The following is a 20,817-nucleotide window of genomic DNA, read 5'->3' as shown; positions in this document are numbered from 1 at the left end:
CGTTATGACTGTATTTGAATTAGGCACACCAATCAAATTCACCCACTACCCAAACTCCCAACTCCTGAGGCATATTCCCATTCCTTGTTCCACAGGCGTCGTGGTTTTCCCACAGCAGTAGGGTAGAAGTATGGCAATATGTAAAGAAACACAGCTTTTACTAATACTTTGACCCGCCGTTGACTTGCTGACCTCTATTTTGGTGCTTGAGAGGACGAGAAGGGAACGCAGCAGCATTTCATAACACCTCTCAAGAAAATTAGGTAAATATATAATGTGGAACAGAACAATTCTTTACCTTTCTTCATTAAATAGCAAATAAAAAACCTTTCTACAGCATCACAAATTGGTTTTATGCACCATGCCAAGTCCCTGTTAAAAAAATACTAGGGTGCAACAAGTACCTATGCAGCCGTCTCTAAGGTTAACTTTATACAAAACCACGTGCTTTATACAAGGAACTTGACATGGCCCGTTTTCTATTAGGTATGCAGTACTGATCGTAAAAACAGTACATTTATATATAAAGATAGCTTACTTTTAATTGTATTATAGAACACACATGTTCCCAATGAATTAAAACCCAACTACTTGAAAGCTTAGAGTGGCGAGACAATTAATCAAAAGAAGAGGAGCGGTGGGGGTCCTTTTAAGTGGAGATGGTTCCTGTGACACACATCTATGTACTAGTAATAGTAGTTAATGAACTTAGTTGTCTGCATTCCGGAAAATACTTTTGGCACCACTTTAGTCAACTGCAACCCTCGTAGAGCAAGAGAATAGCATTAGCAATTGCCTTTCCAGGCAGAGTGTCAGCAGGCTTTAATAATGAAATTCAATCCACGTTCACCTGGAACGTAATAAGAATATTGAAGCGCGCCCCTTGATCTATAGCTAAAGCTTTTGTTTTTAACACTCAATGCATTTTCCAGAAGACTCTTACGAATTCTAAGATGAAACAGCGAAAAGTAGGTCAGTACCTGGCTCCCATTTGTAGTGGGCACTTGTAATACAAAGTGCGATACTGATGGGTAGTCCTGAAGTTTCAAAGTCACAGTCTGAAAAGGAAAAGAACATTGGTTATTGACAAAAAAAACATCCCTTCGGACACTGAGGCAAGAGGTCAAATTTGATACCTATGTGACAGAAATCTTTTAAAACATGTACACGCAATATCCACTTAACGTGTGAATTAACACATACTTTCTGCTTTCATCGAATGGCACACCGAACAAAGACCCACCGAATATCTGCGTTTGTTGCGTCGAATGTCCTGCTGTGAATGATTTTATTGCACACCTCTGTTACATGCTTCTTTACTGTTTCATTTGGACTCGTACTACAATCTGCTGCGCGTGTTTAAAATGTCCAGCCCTTGAGCTGCTGCTATCAGACTGCTAATTGTAAATGAATGTGAACCTCTACGGTGCTGTTCTCAGCAAGGTATTCATCACTGCTTACAAACATTCCATTCACGAGTCTGATACCAGTACATTATAGTCACAGTGAGACATAGGACACCTGAACTGCCAAAGTTTCTTTCGTGAAGGTAGTCAGTGAAGGTAGTCAGTGAGATCTTAACGACTCGGTTTCAGTTGTGGGTCACACACAAATGAATCCCAGTTCCATCGTGGCAGTAAATTCACTTCAAACGGACGAACAGAGGGATATTTTGGAAACAATAGTGTTGAACCTGGATATAACTGATTTACTAAAATGAAGGCAACAAAATCTGCTTGTAAGCATAAGAAACACCTCAAGAGGGAAAGGTGCTGACAACTGTCACTCAGAGTGGAGCGAGGTTAAGAGGTTTCTTGACTCCCCGTCTGTTTACATTATACAGGAAGAAGCTGGAGGCACCCTTAAGGAGGGAATCCCAAGCTATCCCTAGACGTGGAGAGGAGCTCGTCCGCGTGCTATTAGTGTTCTACTGATGTCCGAGTCTGTAACCAAACACCTCCCTGAGTAAGTCTTGGTTCGCTCCACTCCACTACCCTGTGGATCAAGTGCTAAAGGGGTGGCCTTGGTACTCAGTTTCGGATCGGGCTGGGGTCGAGTACTAAGGCAAGCACAGGACATCAGCGGTAACTGGTTTCAAAAGCCATCACCACGCTCCGTGACTGAAACACGTCAAGAAAATGATTACTCATTTCTTTCACTCTCAGTATAAATGACAAGAAAAGGCTTCTGGGCGCATTAAAAGATTTCAGGCAAATGTGCAGCAAGAGGCGCTTCTTAAGAAAAAGTTCTGCAAGGTCCTAATTTCTACTGATATCAACTGATCCTTTAGAGGCGTGCCTAACTTAAGTGAGGAATCCTACTGAGGGGTATCTTTAAAATAATGTAAATTACTGTTCATGACATTAATTTCCAGAGGTTTCTCTTTTTTTTTTCTTTTTTTTTTAGAGATACTGTACAACTGCCCTTTGGCTAAAACATCTGTGCAGACAATCATGCACTATATATTTCATTGTGTGTTTTATTCCATAAAAAAGAAAAGCAGAAACTGCAGACCAGTACTTTTGCACCTTCTAATGTTATCTACAAAACTCGTCTGTTTTGCCATGAGCAGGTTCTAGATTTCGACTTTAAATCATAGGAATAAAATGCTAGATTAAATCATCTACTTTGGACACAGAAATACTTCATTTTTTAAAATATTTTTTTCCAGGTTGAAGATTATGATTTTTTACAAATATTTAAACCAATTAAACATATCTTGATAGATTGACCGATTGCCTTTTTGTGTTTATTTGTTATGGTCGTTAGAAAGTCAATAACAAATATTTACAAAAATAAGACATTTCTGAGTAGACTGAAAAACACGTTACATTACTAAGGCTAACCTGGGGTGGTAAAGAATAATTTTGGAGCATTCTATACTTCTGACAAAAACGCAAACAAGAACTATTGCCAGCTAACAAATTCAGCTTGCCTTGCCCGAAAATGAAACCTCCAAAAAGCTTTTTTTTTTTCTAGCGGCACTGTGCCCAGCGCGTGAGCAGAGTGCTGTAGATTTTTATGCTAGGCTAGCCATCATAAGAACAGCTCAGGCGTTATATTTTTATAAATACCCCTTGCCTGTTAATCATTATCGAAGGGCAAGAGAGAAAGGACTGCTGCGCTTTGGTAGTCTCCGATTGTAGTGCTGACCTTGGTAGAAATTAACGTGGATGTGCAGACTAGACTAGACTAGAACCCTCCTCAACCAACTTCTCAACCCTCAAAACCAACATTCGCACCCATCACCAACTCATACGCACCGCCAAAAGAGATCACTACAAGACACGCCTTGACAACAACTCCCAAAACAGCAAAGAACTCTTCACCATCATCAATGAACTTGCCAAACCCAAAGCCAGCAACATAGACCCCACACACACACAGCCCCTATGTGACACCCTTTCCAACCACTTCCTCCACAAAATCCTGGACATCCACAACAGCTTCATATCACACACACCCACCACACATTCCCCTCTCTCACCCAACGCAACGCCCACTCAAGACCCCCCACGACACTATCCACATGGACCCCTACCACAAACGAAGAAACCGAAAAAACCATGAACTCCATCCACTCCGGTTCCCCCTCCGACCCCTGTCCACACCGCATCTACAACAAAGCTAGCCCTACCATCGCCCCCATACTCTACAACATAATCAACTCCTCTTTCGACTCCGCCACCTACCCAGACCCCTGGAAGCACGCGGAAATTACCGCTCTCCTAAAAAAAAAAAAGCCGACCCGGAGATCCTCTCCAACTACCGCCCCATCTCCCTCTTCCCTTTCCCCGCCAAGGTTGCAGAGAAATTAGTCAACACTCGCCTATCCCACTTCCTCGAAGCAACCAACACCCTTGACCACTCACAATCTGGGTTCCGCAAGAACCACAGCACAGAAACCGCCCTCATCGCATGCACTGACGACATCAGGACCAAAGTCGACAAAGGCGAGAACGTCGCACTCATCCTCCTAGACCTCTCAGCAGCTTTTGACACCGTCTGCCACCACACACTCCGCACACGCCTCCACAACATAGGAATCCGCCACAAAGCCTTAGACTGGCTCACCTCCTTCCTCACCGACCGAACCCAGAGAGTCTGCCTTCTGCCCTTTGACTCCAACACTACCAAGATCACCTGCGGAGTCCCCCAAGGATCCTCCCTCAGCCCCACACTCTTCAACATCTACATGATCCCCCTAGCCAACATTCTCCGAGCACACGGAATCACCATCCTGTCATATGTAGATGACACCCAACTCATCCTCTCCCTCACCCGCAACCCCACCACTGCCAAAACCAACCTACACGCCACTAACTGGATGACCACTAACCACCTCAAGCTCAACTCAAACAAAACCGAAGTCATCATCTTCGGCCCCAACAAAACCACATGGGACGACTCCTGGTGGCCCACCGCCCTAGGCCCGCACCCACCCCCACAACCCACTCACGCAACCTCAGCATCATCCTCGACCCCTCCCTCTCCATGACACAGCAAATCAATGTTCTAACCTCCTCCTGCTTCCACACACTCCGCACCCTAAAAAAATCCTTCACATGGATCCCCCCAGAAACCAGAAAGACAGTCACCCACGCACTCATCAGCAGCAGACTGGACTACGGCAACGCCCTCTACGCCGGCACCACACTCAAACTCAAACGCAAACTCCAAAGAATCCAGAACACAGCCGCGCGCCTCGTCCTTGGCCTCCCCCGCCACGAACGAATCTCACCACACCTCAAATCCCTACACTGGCTCCACATAGACAAGAGAATTACATTCAAGATCCTCATCCACGCACACAAATCCCTTCACAACACCGGCCCAACCTACCTCAATGAAAGAGTAAACTTCCACACTCAACCTCCGATCAGCCGACCTCGCCCTAGCCACAGTCCCCCGCATCCAGCACACCACCACAGGAGGCAGGTCTTTCTCCTACCTCATCCCAAAAACCTGGAACTCCCTCCCCACCGACCTTCGCAAAACCAAAGACCTACTGGTCTTCAGAAAGAACCTCAAGACTTGGCTGTTCGACCAGTGACCCTCCCTGCCCCCCCCCCCCAGTTTACCCCCCGCGCCTTGAGACCCTAACGGGTGAGTAGCACGCTCTACTAATTTCTTTGATTGATTAATTGACTGCGCTTTGGTAGTCTCCGATTGTAGTGCTGACCTTGGTAGAAACTAACGTGGATGTGCAGACTGCTAAAAATGTCAAGTTTTGTACCTGTAGTAACATGACTCCTTTGAACCAAGGTCAAGTTAACTTCTGCAGCAGATACAATCCACTTATCTGATTTAAGAAGTAACTGTTTGCAAGAGTATTGGAACGAAGCGAACGTGGAGTGGGGGTATGTATGTATGTATTGTATTTATTTACAGACCACATTCCGGCCATAGCATCGAAGCGCTAAAGGCGAAAGGTAAATCGGAGGAAACCCAACAGTATAACAAGTCACAAAAACTACAACGGCCTCCCTAATATGAAAATAGCCAGGTTTTAAGCTGCTTCCGGAAGCAGAGGTACTTCTTCTCCATCCTAATGGACAGCTGAAGAGTGTTTCAAAGTTTCGCTGCCACCACTGAAAAGGCTTTATCCCCCATCCAGCCCTACGGCAGCGGGGGACTGAAATAAGATGATGAGCAGAAGATCTAAGAAGATGAGCAGAAGATCTAAGCTGACGGCAGGGCAGGTATGGCTGCAAGGCAGAGCTGAGATAATTACAGCCTTCCTGGTGGAGAGCCTTATAAGTAAGGCAAAGTGTCTTGAACTTAATCCATTTTTCCACCGGTAACCAATGCAACTGTCTCAGACTACTGCTAGCTGATGCTGAGCGCAGGAGATCCAGCACTAGTCGAGCCGCAGCCTTCTGGATCAGCTGTTATGTATGGAGGGAAACCTTCCTGATGTTGAACATCAGAGCATTGCAATAATCAAGTTTAGAAATAACTAAGGTTAAGGTCACCATCATTTTATGTTCTTCCTGAAGAAAGGGGAAGATTTTCTTTAGCATTTTTAGGCACCAACAGCAACATTTGACGGTATGGTTAACATGTTGCTCAAAAGAGAGAGTCCTGTCAAATACAATTCTGAGGTTTCTGGTCGATGAACTTGGAACAGGACTTCGGCCACCAGCGAGAGCTCCATAAATTGGTGTCTAAGACAAAGAAAATAATTTCCGTCTAATCTCCATTCATTTTCAGCCAATTGTTGCTCATCCAGGTGTTAATTTTACTCATGCAATTGTAAAATCTGTCTGCTACCTCCTCCCAGTTCTGGTTGACAGGAATGATCAACTGAGTGTCATCAGCATAAGACACCACTTGAAAGCCGAACGAGCGAACCATTCTGGCCAGTGGGGCAACAGAGAGATTAAACAAAGTGGTGCTAAGTGAGGACCCTTGTGGAACTCCGCAGGGAAGTTGAAACGCAGTCGCCTTGTAATCACCGCAGCTAACCATAATAGATCTGTCCATCAAAAAAGATTTTAAAATATCCAGTGCTTTTTCTCTAACTCCTGCTTGGTTGAGTCGTTGTATCAACAATTGAGGGGATATGATATCAAATGCTGCAGAAAGATCCAATAAAACAAGAATGGCGCCCTCCCCCGATCCACTCTTCTTCTAATGATATCCACAGCAGAGAACAGAGCAGATTCCGTACTATGAGCTTTACGGAACCCATGTTGAGAAGGGTCTAATCGCTACTGGCCTGAAGAAAACCAGCCAGTTCGATGTTAAGATGTTTCTCCAAACCTTTGGCCGTGGCGGGCAGTAGAGAAACAGGTCGTAGGTTTTTCAGGTCATTTGGGTCGCCGCCCGGTTTCTTAGTAAGAGGAATCACGATGGATTCCTTCCAGGCTGATGGGAAACACCCTAGCTTCAGAATGTCTAGGTAAACCGGTTCAAGGGCAACCAAGACCAAATCAGGTACTAGTTTTAGTATCCTAGGAGGGCAGGGGTCATTGGGGGGCCCTGATTTAACCCCCCAAAGCAATTCATTAATTCTGTTTGCCTGTAAAGGTGAAAAACAGGTGAGCTTCAGTCCAGTATCTGAGGCCAGAGCTCCCCCCCGGAGTCCCCAGCTGATTTATATACCTCAAGAGAAGCCCTAACCTTGGCTCACTTCCAAACATTCTGCTGAAACCTCAATCTACGATCCTGACGTCGGTACAATCTCTGTTGGTTTACAGAGTAAGCTGGAGAGGATAAAGTCCTTCCAGGCTTGGGACCTAATTTAACCAGGGGAGCCAGCATATCATTGGCCACTCTGAGCCCGCTCAAAACCCTCCCACTTGGGGATGCCACGTTCTCTTACCTTATCCCCGCCAGACTTCAGGGCCCTGGCTAGGCTCTGCTCCTCTATCTTATGCCATTGCCTAGAAATCCTAGGTGCTGAGGGAACATTAGTGGGGACAGTTGTACATGCTGCCTTAAAGGTCAGCAAGTGGTGATCTGTCCAATCCAAGGCGATATTGTCCAGTCTAGTATAATTATCGTGATGGATGAAAATACCATCCAGCGCATGTCCTGAGCAATGTGTAGCAGATATGCCTGTGAGATCCCAATCAAGGCTAGACATCAATTCTAAAAACTACCCCGTTGCCATATCCTTTTAATCTTCGAAATGTATATTAAAATCGCCCAATACTAAGGCCTTGAGGGCCAAGGTGATAGGTTCGATTATGGCAGGCCAGGAAGACAGAAAAGCGTTTTAGGGCCCGGGCGGTGATATATTAAGAGGCACAAATATCAGGGTTAACATTAATAGATTCAAGTGCACAGTGCAGATTACTCATAAAAACTGACGCCAGGCCACCTCCCTTCTTCCCAGTCCTATCGAGTCTGGAGAACAAATAGCCAGGGGGAGAGGCAGCCAGGAAGTCTGGATTAGAGTCTTCTCTGGCCCACGTTTCTGTGATTAAGAGGCAATCTAACTTAAAGGCTTCAATCATATCCCTAATTTCTACACAATGTTTGCTCAATGAGCGAACGTTAATCAAGCCACATGTAATGTGTTGATTAGCCTTGCATTCTAAGTTCATTTGCGGAAGCGAAGCCTGTTGCTTCGCAGATTGGCGGCCTCTATGACACACCAATTGAGGTTCCCAAGTGCATACCCCACACCTCCATCCCTTAATCTGGTTAGGGTAGACATAGTCGCATCCCTCATGGGTTTGCCTAGATAAAATATCCATGAGCTCCTGTCTAGAATACCTTTGAGGCGTGGCAGTTCGACTCCCAGAGTCATAATGTCCGGTAGAAAGTTAAGTTTCAAGACAGAGTGCACAGCAAAGCTCGAAGCATTCAGATTCCATGTGTGGATAGCTAATCCAAGCCATGTTGCTTTCTTGGCATACTGGTACATATACTCCAGTTTATTTCAATATAATTTGAGGATGGAGTACACCCCATTAAACTTTTTAAGTGCAGTGCCCATTACAACTAATCTACAGGCATTGGTCAGATGTACTAAATTCAGCGGAGAAAACTTAGATTATGACTTGGAACTGAAAAATATTATCTATAAGTTGTTCTTAATGACGGTAGGTAGTTAGAAGTTGATGAACATTTTGTACTACAATGCTGACAGCAGAGTACATTTGTTGAGGCTGGTAACAAAGCAAAACAGCATTCATTTGAGGCGTTAATAACAGACCTCCTTGACCAGCTAGCGTCAGCAACTATTTACACCATACTGGATCTGGGAGTAGTGTACCATTTGGTGAGCATCCGACATGGAGATAAATTAAAGACAGCCTTCTATCAATCCTGTGAGTTATTCGTGTACAAGCCTATGCTCTTCAATTAATGCAGCACTCCAGCAACCTCACAATTTTTTGTTATCGATTTGCTTCATGAATACCTCCACAGAGTTGTACTGGTGCACAAAGTTGATATTTTGATCTATTCAGAAACCACCACATAAACCAGGCTTCCGTGACATTGTCATCTCTGAGAAAATATAAATTTTTGGTAAGCTAAGCAAATGTGAATTCCACGTTGATGAAGTGGAGTTCCTTGGGTTTACTATCACAGTCTCAGACTTACCAATGGCAAAACAAAAGGTATAAGCGGTGGAAGACTGCCCCAGAAGAGACACGTTTAAATACATTTCATTGAAAAAAATATATACTCAGAGAAAAACAGCAGGAAAAAAATGAATGCTCCAGATCCGACATCTTGGAGAAGTTGTAAAAGAGGAAGTGAGTCAACAATTCCCAAGGCTCCTTGTATCTACTCCTGGCATCACTTGAGGGAAGTGTGCGATCCAGAGTGAAGTGCAGTGACACCATGTGGTGCCAGTGACTTGTTAGTATGGCCAGTAGTTAGAGTGGGGGGCGGGTAGGCCACACATGCACACTCATACCCTCACCCATCCACATGCACACTTACTCACACCCCTATACATTCACAAGAACACGCACACAGCCATTCACAGCACGGGCTCAAATACACATACATTCATACATACAAACATGCACACATCAAACATTAAAAAAAAAAAATAAATTACCTGCTGCAGCAGTGATCTCGAATGGCAAGCCTCTGAGGTTCCTGGAGGACTGGGGCTATCACCTCCTCTAATACCTTATGTCAGCCAATGAGAAGAGCAGGGGCGGCTCCTCCATGAGGGTGGAGGAGAATCGCCCCCCGCCAGAAGTGACAGCTGCAAAACTTTTACCAAACAATGAGAATAAACTGTGTTTATTCTCATTGTTTGGTAAAAGGGTGGGGCCACGGAGGTGACGAGCCTTGAGGGGTAAGTGCACAGCACTTTGGCCAGCCGAACACACATGCGCTGTAGGCTCTCTCCAGCCCAGCAATACAGTTGCTGGGCTGGAGAGTGCCTGCATAGGCCCCCAGCAAATTGCCTGCAGGGCAGGCTCGGAGCCTGTGCCTGCAGCAAGGAGAAGCAGGAGCGGCGTGCAGCGTTGAGGTAAGTTTTTTTAAAATTTTAAAATTGTAATTGCCCCCTCTCCCATGCACCGCCCTGCACCTTCTACTTGCTGTGAGCCGCTCCTGGAGAAGAGGAGGCAGTCCTTTGCTCAGTACAGAGTGGGGTGGGGTCAGTGAGACTGCTAACCCTACGCCACTCTGTGTCGTGCCGATTGTCACCGGGCCCTCAGAACTTCAGACTGAAGCACCCAGCTTGGTCAAACACTCCTCATATCGGCCAAAAGGTGGGGGAATGGGGCCCCTCCACTCTTAAGGACAGGCTGATGCCGAGTATGGCAGATATTTTCCTGATCCGGTATGGCAACTGGGAAGGAGTTCTAAAAAAGAATCTACGTTAGCCAGTATCCATTAGAAAATATCTCAGTTGGTCATGATGCGTTTGTGTAATAAAATAAACCCAAATTTTTATTCCAGCACTCTTGTAAAATTATCCTCCTAACCTTTCTGTTTAATAATAATGGTAACTTGAAATTGCCTTCACTACTAAAAGCACACCCATAACACTATGCACACATACACACTGACAGTTTGCTTTTCTGAGTTTTATTTTTGTAAGAAGCCTAACATGCTATTAGAGGATCACTAATATGTCATGTTCCCTTGGGAAATTTCTAGTAATGTGTAAAAGATATACCTTTGGGCAAGGGTTTGCTATCTAGGCCACTGTCTGCTTGCAATTAATAAACTGTATTAGTATATACTAAGACTGTCCAGGTTTTTCTAAATTTGTTACTACATTTTAGACTGCATAAAACCAAACCAGCATCACTTACCTTGATTGGAGGGAGCAAATGTGTTTCCCAGGACAAATCATCAGCTTCTGAGCTGTAATTAAAAATGTATATAAATAGGAAAAAAAACAAAGTGTATGTCTTTTAACACGATTCGAACTCCTTCATTTTTTCAAAGATCACTCTAATTTTGAACACACTAGAATGACATTTCTTTTGACAAACCAGAACCCAGGAAACATTAGGGAACTATGACATATCATTATTGTAAAGTAGAATGCTAGTTCAACAAGCACTAACTGTAAACAGAACATTAAAAGAGAAACTGGGAAGTTAGTGACTAAAAGGTCCTGTAGCTTTTGAGTCATACTATTAGAAGAGATTAAACAATATAAGGCCGATTTTTCATTGCCATACTACAAATAGGTAAGTTTCTATTGTACAATTTTGAAACCTGATCTTTTTCATAATTATTAAACATTACAATGGGTATGCCTTTTAAACTCAAATCATAACGTTGACCACATGTCCTTTCCTTTTCCTTTTTTTTTAGCAATTTTTTTTATCAAGGCATCACAAAGTTTACATGATAAAAAATTATTTTTACATATATCAAAAGCGAAATATAGGAAAGTGCTGCATGCATCAGATTAAATATCAATAAATACTTCCATCACAGAAGAATAATCTATAGAATAATACACTATGGGATTGACATGTCATGGCCAGCCAGTACTTCTTACTCTCAAACTCGTCATGGGTCCCAGATATGACTCGTTGTGTGAGTTGATCATTTTCCAGAATCGACATTTCAAGTGAACAAAAATCTAAAAAAGTCTTGTCACCACATCTTGGGAACAGGGGCACTGACAAATAACAAGTGCCATACCAAGACCAGCCTAGCCAAAGTAATAGCAGAAAAGTAAATCCCTGATAGAGCTGATGGGGTCTGAGGGGAATACCCAGGTATTATCAATTTATAGTCCCATCGACAGTCAACAGAAAATAATCCATTCAGCTTCCAGCTTGTAAATGAATACAAGCAGCAAATATGTGAACCGCACCAACTCAGCCAACCCCACACCTAGGGCATCAACTGTCTTGCCTTATCCTAATTTTATGTAACAGGTGTGGGGTATAGTATAAATCATTCAGAAAATGAAAATGGAGGGCCTTAACTCGAGGCACATGAAGGATTGTATGTGCCATGATATTACTACTATGAATTTCTTGCGGCGTCAACATACCGCCCAGAGAGGCGGTCTACTTTCCAGCCCTAAATTGACATAAGTCAACTCTCCCTTCCACTTCGGCTGCAAGAATCATTTTATAGGATACCCTTACAATTCATGTCTATGAGGAATTCAAGAATTTGTTCTGTGTACAAATAATGACGAAGCTGAAGAAATCTAAAAAACAGCTCGACGAAGAAGCGAGAACTGCTGTTGTAGTGCCTCAAAAGAGAGCATAGTATTGCCCTCAAAAAGTTGCCCTAACGTAGGCAGTTCCAGTTTCCCCCAGCAGCTGAGCATACTTTTATGCACAGATAATGGTCAATTCAGATTAAAACCTAATAGTGCATATTGATTATACTGGGGGACATCATGAAATAACCTTTTTAAATAAACCCAGATTTGACGGTGAACCCATACAGTCTTGAACCTAGTTTGCTTAAGTAAACCGCATCTATAAGGCCTGTGCGTGGTTTAACATTTACCCCCTATGGTAGATAGTCAGAAGGGGGGCGTGGCCAAAGTGCAGAGCATAGCGCACGTCTAATTCCCGAGCTCCGGAGGGGCCGGCGGCAAAATCCTGTTGAGCGTGCCAGCCCGGGCTGTTTTCTCACCGGGGCACGGGCAGGGGACTGCCGACGGGTTGCCGGCGCGATCGATCCGTCGCCGTGGGACGGAGGTGAGCGAGGGACAGAGGCGGACCGCCCAACGCGGGAGGAGGCTAGCGGCCTATCCCCCTTTGGGAGACCGCGGCATTGCGTGAAGCGGCGGGCCGCCCTGGGATTGGAGCGGGCGGCCCGCGTGTGGTGGCGGCCGCGCCCGGGCCCAACAGCCGGGGTAAGGACCCCCGAGATGCCTGGCAAGGGCGGGAGGCCACAGAGGGGCCCGCCCCTAAGAACAATGCCTAACTGGCGGCAGGGAGGCGGACACGGTCCTGGGCTTCCAGCCCCGATTGGAGCGGGATGCACTGGGCCCGATCAGAGCTCTGGAGAGTAAAATTGAACCCGCGGCACCCCGGCTCTCGTGGGGGCTAATTAAGAGGTCTCCCGGAGGGGGGCCGGGGCCACAGAAGTTCCGCTTTGAAAGGGGCCCACTCAACAAAGTAGGAGAAAGCGCCTGCCCAAATTGAGACACTAAGAAAGCGGCTGAACGCCTGGGAACACCACCGACCCCTGAATGGGGCCAATGTGCACGAAACAAGAAAAGACTACAGCAAAGGGCAAAGCGCTGGGGAACGAACGAATGCCCCGCACAGGGAGACGGCCGAACAGAGGCTGCTTGCAATAAGCCCGGCAAGAGGAATGAGAGAGGAACCCGCCATTGAAGGGGGTGACAACTAGCAACCGTAGACAGACGTGAAGCCCACCGTCACCGCGACTGGACGCCGGAGCTGACCGGCGGGGCGCTTGGAGCCCGGTCTGGGGATATCTGCGAACAGGAACTAGACCTTTGGAGACCAAAGCGGAGGGACAGATCAAAAGCAGAACACGCGAAGAAGCCCCAACCGCTTGCCGTGCCCACCGTGGTACACCTCCCTGCTGGTCTGATGCTCCTCAAGGGCCGCCACAAGAACCGAGCCATGGACCACGTGGCGCCTACTGGGGGCGAAGAGGCGGATGAACAGAATCAGTCACAAACCAAAGTACAAGACACCCTAGACAAGATACTGGGAGCAATAGAGGACACTAAGTCGACATTGCAGCGCGACATCAACCAAGTGGCAATTGAGGTGGGGCTCCTGAGGGCGGAACACCATAAGCTGGTAGACAGAGTCAAAGCGACAGAAGCTTCACTGGCAGACATCGCGCCAAGACAGAAAGACACGACGGCGGAGGTAGCTTCCCTGACTGTCAGAGTGACAAGACTTGAACAACGGGCTGAAGATGCAGAGGGAAGAAACAGAAGGAACAATGTGCGAGTGGTGGGACTTCCGGAGGGGTTGGAGGGGACGAACATGGTGGAATTTTTAGAGCAGTGGCTCAGCACGGTGGTCGCACCTGGATGCCTGACTCCCTTCTACACACTGGAACGAGCGCACCGAGTGCCGGCAAGGCCCCTTGCCCCTGGCAGGCCGCCCGTGCAGTAATCGCTAAGCTCCTATTTATAGAGACAGGGATATCCTTCTACAGAAAGCCAGAGAGACGGGCCCGTTCAGAGTGGCAAACGGAGAAGTGACATTGTTCCCAGACTTTACGCTAGAAGTCCAAAACAAACGAGCCTCATTTTTAGCGGTAAAAAGAGCCTTGCGAGATGAAGGGATCCAGTACTCGTTGCTATTCCCAGCACGACTTAGAGTGATCGTGGATGGGGAATCCACATTTTTCCAATCCCCAGAGGAGGCATGGGAGTGGCTCGAGAGACACGGGTCCCACACGGATCAATCCGCTCGTGAGAAATCCAGTGCGGGAAGGCCCCGCCGAGCCCCGAGGGGGAAGAGACCCAGGGATCGCCCTCAGCTGGCACCAACACAAACGCAAAGAGAAACGGGCAGGAAGGCGGCCCTCGAGGCGGCGGCCCGAATGGGCGGAGAGGCGTCCCCCCCAAGATGGCTCTGAGGTGGAGTCTGACGACACAATGGTGTCCTCCGCCGGAGATTCGGGGAGCTTGGCCCGTGCCCCGAGAGTGACACCTCAAACGGCAGACGAACTCTGATAGTCCAGAACAGTAACAGCACCTGGAGACTTGGCACACCGTGAGTAAACATGTGGCCCCTCCGGACCTGGCCACCCCCCTAGACTGGACTTTCGCCTGCAGATTTGGCTGGCGAATAAGGCAGTTATGTTTTTGAACAAGTTGCACTGTTGCACAGTTTGCTGGGCCACCTGCAGTTCCGGAGGCGCCCTGGGGATGGGGAGTTGGGGTTTACAGATACGAGTTCAGTCGGCAAGATGGGTGGTGACGTCAGTACACTGTAAGGGTGCGAGCGTGCGGGGGTTTCGGCCGGTGCCCTGGGTGCACCGGGCCCGCTCTCACCAGAGCGCAGGATCAAAATGGCTGACTACAATTTCATAACCTGGAATGTAAGGGGGATGGGCACTCCAGCCAAAAGACATAGAATCCTGTCCTTCCTAAAAAGAAGGAAAGTGCAGATAGCAATGCTACAGGAGACGCACCTGGCACCGGGGGAGGGTGAGAAACTAAGGCGTAGATGGAGGGGGCAGGTGTTTGCCACAGAATGTTCAGCCTATGCAAGAGGCGTACTAATTTGGATTAGAGCGGGTGTCCCCCTAACGGTTGACTCTTCCAACATAGACAAAGAAGGTAGGTTTGTGATATTCGAGGGGAAACTGCACGGGACCCCATTGGTGTTGGGTTGCATTTATGCCCCTAATCAGGACCAGACTTCATTCATGACAGGTCTATCAAGACACCTCACCCGACAACGCACTGGGGAAGTACTAATAGGTGGGGACTTCAACGCAGTATTGGACATAGAAATGGACAGATCCACCCCGCCGCTACAAGGGGCGACATCAATTAAGATTGCTCAAAGGCTGGTGGAGTGGATGAGCACCTGGGGTTTAGTGGATGTCTGGCGGACGCGACACCCGGACATTAGGGACTACTCATTTTACTCGGGTCTCCATCGGGTACACACCAGAATTGATAGGGTAGTCTGCACTGCGGGACTGGTTCGAGGCGTGACCCACTCTGAGTACCTGGCCCGCACAATATCAGATCACAACCCACTACTGTTAACACTGAGGCTACCACAGGACAGACCCCCCTATACCCTCTTGGAAGTTGGCCCCTGCGGCGCTGGAGGATCAGGCGTACAGGGAAGCGCTCCGTTGCCACCTGACAGAACATATTGAGACTAACAAGGGATCCACCTCTTCTAGGGCCGTGGAATGGGAGACGCTTAAAGTGGTGACGAGGGGTTTCTGCCTGGGGCAGGTGGCAGGAGTGAGGCATACACTAGAGAGGGAGCTAACTGCCCTAGAGAAGATTATACACAAGGGGAACTGAGACAAGGCCCAACAACACAAGGTGATGAACAATATGACCGCGCCTGCAGAGAACACTCCCAAACTGAGGAACGGCTTAGATGCCATGACATGCAAAGATACCTAGCGTCCCTACAATCAGACGAGGGCAGATCGGGGAAGCTTTTAGCATGGCTGGTGCGCCCGAGCGGAGATAACGAGCCTATCACGAATGTGTTGGACAGAGGGGGGAACCGCAGACTTAACCCAGGCCCTATTAATGACGCATTTAGGGATTATTATACATACCTGTATAGAAGACCTAACGAACTGGAGACACAGTCTCTTGATGATTTCCTAATACAGATCCCTCTAGCGGTACTAGACCCGGTGGACAGAGACAGCCTGGGGGGGCCAGTGACTACGGAAGAAATAGATGAGGCAATAACACAGCTGGCCTCTGGGAATACCCCCGGTACGGACGGGCTCCCTATAGATTTCTACAAAAAATATAAAACCCTGCTGATTCCTGAGTTGGCGGACATGTATGCAGAAGCGTGGAATAGTGGAGAATTGCCTAACACCCTGCGTGAAGCACTGATAGTGCCACTCCCCAAAACAAACAATAGGGAAGCATCGGTGACCAACTACCGCCCGTTATCGATGCTAAACAGTGATTTTAAGATACTTAGCAAGATTATGGCCAACCGGCTGCTCCCCCTCATGACCACATTGATACATCCTGACCAGAATGGTTTTATCCCTGGACGCAGCACCTCCCTGAACCTCAGGCGGCTTTTCTCTATCCTGTACATGCCTGACGAGTTGAAGCCCCCTGCCGGGGTCTTGCTGGCGGTGGATTTCGAGAAGGCTTTTGACTCGATTAGGTGGGATTACCTGAGGGCAGCTATGTTAAAAATGGGCCTTGGGGAGAAATGGGTTAAATGGGTGGACCTGCTGTACTCGTCTCCAATGGCTAGAGTGAGGACGGGCGGGACAATCTCGTCCGCGTACCCAGTGTTTCGCATAACCCGACAGGGGTGCCCACTGTCCCCGCTGCTGTTTGCATTAGCGATTGAACCCCTGGCGGCCCAGTTGCGGGGGAAGGGGGCGGGTAAGGGGATTGAATGGGGCCCGGACGAGCATATTGTCTCCCTGTATGCGGATGACATCCTGATCTACCTCAGGGACGGAGCTAGCGGTCTTCCCTGGGCCTTGGAAGTGTTGGAGGACTTTGGGGAGGTTTCGGGACTACGCCTTAACCGCAGCAAGACATACGTGTTCCCCATGAGGCAGGGATCCACGCGCCCGGGGGAGTGCCCGCTAGATGTGAGCTGGGCTCCACGGACCTTCAAGTACCTAGGTATCCAAATATTTCACGAGATGAGTGACCTCAGAGACGGTAACCTAGGTAAGGTACTCAGATCCCTACGATCCTCGGTTGGGTTTTGGCGTTCACTAAAACTTTCAATAATGGCCAGAGTGGCACTGGCCAAAATGATTATGCTCCCCCGACTCCTCTATTACTTCGTCAACCTGCCACTGCTGATCCCACCGACATGGTTTCGTGACATGAATACCCTGCTCAGGGAACTAGTGTGGGACGACGGATGCAGACGAACGGCCTTGACAACCCTTTGTAGACCAACCCGTATGGGCGGTCTGGGCGCTCCTGATTTTGAGGCATACTACCTGGCGGCCCAGCTACAGTGGGTGGCCGGCTGGCAAGTGGGCAAAGGACACCTAGACTGTTGTACTGCACAGGGGGTAATAGGCACGGCAAGGATATTGGCACATATGGCAGGCAGGAAAATAGCCCTCCCTGAGAACAGCACAATGGTAAAGATCGCGTTGGCATGCTGGAAAAAGTGCACGAAAAGAGTAGGAGTGGGTCCGCCATATTCTCCAGCACTGCCGTTGGCGGCACTGGTGGTGGGGCCCGGGGGGAAGGACTCGGAAGAACTGGAGTTGGGCCCCTGGACTGGCGCGGGGATTGAAACAGTGGGAGGACTCTTCGAGGAGGGGGTGCTGAAGGGATTCGCTGACATACTGTTGGAGGGAGTCCCCCGGGGTCAGTTTTTACTCTTCGCTAAGATAATACACACCCTTAAAGGCCATTGGGATACGATAAACGCAGAGCCAGCTACGCATGGGGTGCTCCATCTATTACTGACGTCAGGGGCGGAACCCCATGCGGTCGCCAGGATATACCGGGCCCAGGTGGAGGCCATGCTGGACCCTCTACGATCCTTGAAAGAAAGGTGGGGAAACACGATAGGGAGGGAATTAACTGACTCAGAATGGAACAAAGCACTGGCTTATCCCCGAGTGGTCTCGCGTAACACACGGTTAAGGTACATTCAATACAACTACCTCCATAGGACATATCTGACGCCACATCGACTGTTCCGGATATACGGGGGGACACCGAGGACGTGCCCGAGGTGTCGGGGGGGATGCTGACTTTGATCATATGGTGTGGGGGTGCCCGGAGCTTCAATCGGGTTGGAGAGAGACCATGGCCATTTTAACCCAGTTACTAGGGATAGAATTGTCGCCCACACCTGATCTGTGCTTACTGGGTCTTAGGGCGGCTGCTCTGCAAGGGAGGGTGAGAGAGAGATTTCTTGACTTGGCCCTAGCACTTTATAAAAGATTAATCGCGAAGGGCTGGAAGGCCCCGGGCAGCCCCTCACAGACTGACTGGAAAGGTGACATTTTGAAATGGTCCAGGGCCGAACTGCAGGTTCTGAGGGCAGAAGAAGCTAAGGGAATCCGACAGGTCCCCATTGCCCCTGAATGGGAAGACCTGGTCTCGCACTGGGAGCGTCTATGTAAGAGAGCAACAGCACCCGAGGTTGAAATAAGGGATGAGTAGCACACCCCAAGAAGCTGACCCAAGGGGAATTCCCCGAGTGGGGGACCAAATACAAATACTTACACAATCAAAATGCACTGACTGAGGTAGTACAGAAGCATACGACTAGCAACCTTATACACCACCAACAGAGGGGAGGGATAAGGAGGTAGGTGGATGTCTGCCTATCTGCTCGCTGGTGCGCCCGGGGCTTGGCCCTCCTTCTCATGCTCCGATGTTCCCGTGCCTTCTTATAGTATCAGTCATAAGTCCCACCCACACATTGCCGCTATGTTGACCACTAGTTCGTTGGTCTATTTACCTTAATTTTTGTTTTTTTGTATTATCGACTCCGTCTCTTTTCTTTTTACTATTTCACTCTCTCTCCCTTGATGTTAGTTTCTCATCCAAGCTATGGATCAGAACAGAACTAAGTTGACTACTGTCTTACGTGATCCAAAAAGGTAACACAGACCTTCGAGTAATGTAATGCAAAATGTAAATATGATAATCCCACCAGAGTCAGGGATTGACGAAAGCGTTAAGGAAGCCTACGATGTCCAGGAATTGAGTAGAGAATTAAGAGTAGCACGAATTGTAAATGCAAACTGTCTGAGAGAAATGTACAATGAATACAAAATGTTGCAATGAGAGAGTAAACAGATGTAAGATAATAAAAGTTAATAAATTTTTTTTTTTTTTTTAAATGGTAGATAGTCAGAAAATATTGACCCTAACGGCCATCATTCCTTTCCCAGAATCTTACTAAGTCAGAAAATAAAAAATGGCAGGTAATAGATTCGGACAGCAGGGAGGGACATTCTGCTGCTCTACAGTGGCAGCTGGAGACACTGTATCTTGCACCTCTGCTTTTTATAGCTCCAATTGAACTGTTGCCACAGTGATTCAATCTTATTTAAGAAGCCCTTGGGAGATATCATAATATACATCTAAAGATATACAGAAACGTAAGTAATATAATCATTTTAATAAGATTACACCTCCCTATAAGCCCCAGGTGCAATCGGTTCCATTTATAAAAAGTCTCCATAGACTGATTATAAAGCTTACCATAGTTCAACTGAAAGATTTCCTTCAGTCATACGAACAATTCTACACCTAAGTGGTGGACTGAACCTTCCTTTTATCCAAGCCAAGAGCAGAGACATTATATCACCGTCATACCTGAGTTAAGCTTAAATCCAGAGACCCGTCCAAACTCCCTTGCTAGCGACTGAACAGTTTTTAAGGCCGCCACTGGAGATGATGTCACAATTGCGATATTATCAGCATAAGCCAATACCTTGTTCTCCAAGCGATATAGACAGTGAACGAATGGAGTTGGCTAGTTGCAGAACCTGGGTATAGGGCTCCGAATATAATGCAAAAAGTTGTGGCGATAAAGGGCCCCCTTGAAGGGTACCCCTGGTAATTTCAATAGGGTCTGACAATTTGCCACAAAAGAGGATCTTTGAAGCTAGCCCCCTATAAAACAGTCTAATCTGGGTAATAAACTCTGGACCAAACACTGACCCAGCCATCATCTCCCAGAGAAACTGCCAGGGGAACCGGTCAAATGCCTTTTCAGCATCTAACATGATTATCCCTATAGCAGTCTTCTCCACTGATGCCACCTCCAGGGCAGTTATAGCCATGTTGACATGAGAGGTCGTATCACACCTCAGGATGAATCCATGTTGCATAGGATCTACCAAATCAAAGATCACTGTGAATAGTCTACTGGCCAGAACTCTAGTGTAGATCTTGGAGTCTTCATTGATTAAAGATATCAGCCAATAAGAGCTATGGTTTGTTGGATCCTTCCCTTTCATAGGGAAGATGACTATCTTGTTCTCTCCCCATGAGCAGGAGGGCTTGGCTAAGGAAATCGGGAACATTAAAAAGGTCTCTAAGAATGGGTGCTAGTACCTCTGAGAAGGATTTATAGAATTACAACGGAATATGATCTACCTCATTGCAATTAATTAAGATAATTACAAATGACAGACATAAAAAAGTGCTTGGGTAGCATGATGTCGTTCATAATTACTAAACATTACAATGGGTATGCCTCCTAAAATCAAATCATAATGTTGACCACA

At 47.3% G+C, this 20,817-nt stretch overlaps 1 protein-coding gene across 5 annotated transcripts in view; it reads right to left on the bottom strand.

Moving 5' to 3' along the window:
• The window catches only part of PGAP1 (post-GPI attachment to proteins inositol deacylase 1), a 764,579-nt gene that overhangs the window by 559,050 nt on the left and 184,712 nt on the right, over positions 1–20,817 (bottom strand). For all 5 annotated transcript variants that reach the window (XM_069225850.1, XM_069225846.1, XM_069225848.1 and 2 more), the window contains 2 exons: positions 10,743–10,794; positions 981–1,058 (listed from right to left, as the gene is read on the bottom strand). In XM_069225850.1, coding sequence (XP_069081951.1) covers positions 981–1,058; positions 10,743–10,794 — 130 coding nt within the window. The remainder of the gene's footprint in view (positions 1–980; positions 1,059–10,742; positions 10,795–20,817) is intronic.

This window comes from Pleurodeles waltl, chromosome 3_1 (assembly GCF_031143425.1).
Source record: "Pleurodeles waltl isolate 20211129_DDA chromosome 3_1, aPleWal1.hap1.20221129, whole genome shotgun sequence".
NCBI classification, from domain to species: Eukaryota; Metazoa; Chordata; class Amphibia; order Caudata; family Salamandridae; genus Pleurodeles; species Pleurodeles waltl.
The sequence above is the reverse complement of the archived record's forward strand: the minus strand, read 5'-3'. Positions and strand labels throughout refer to the sequence as shown.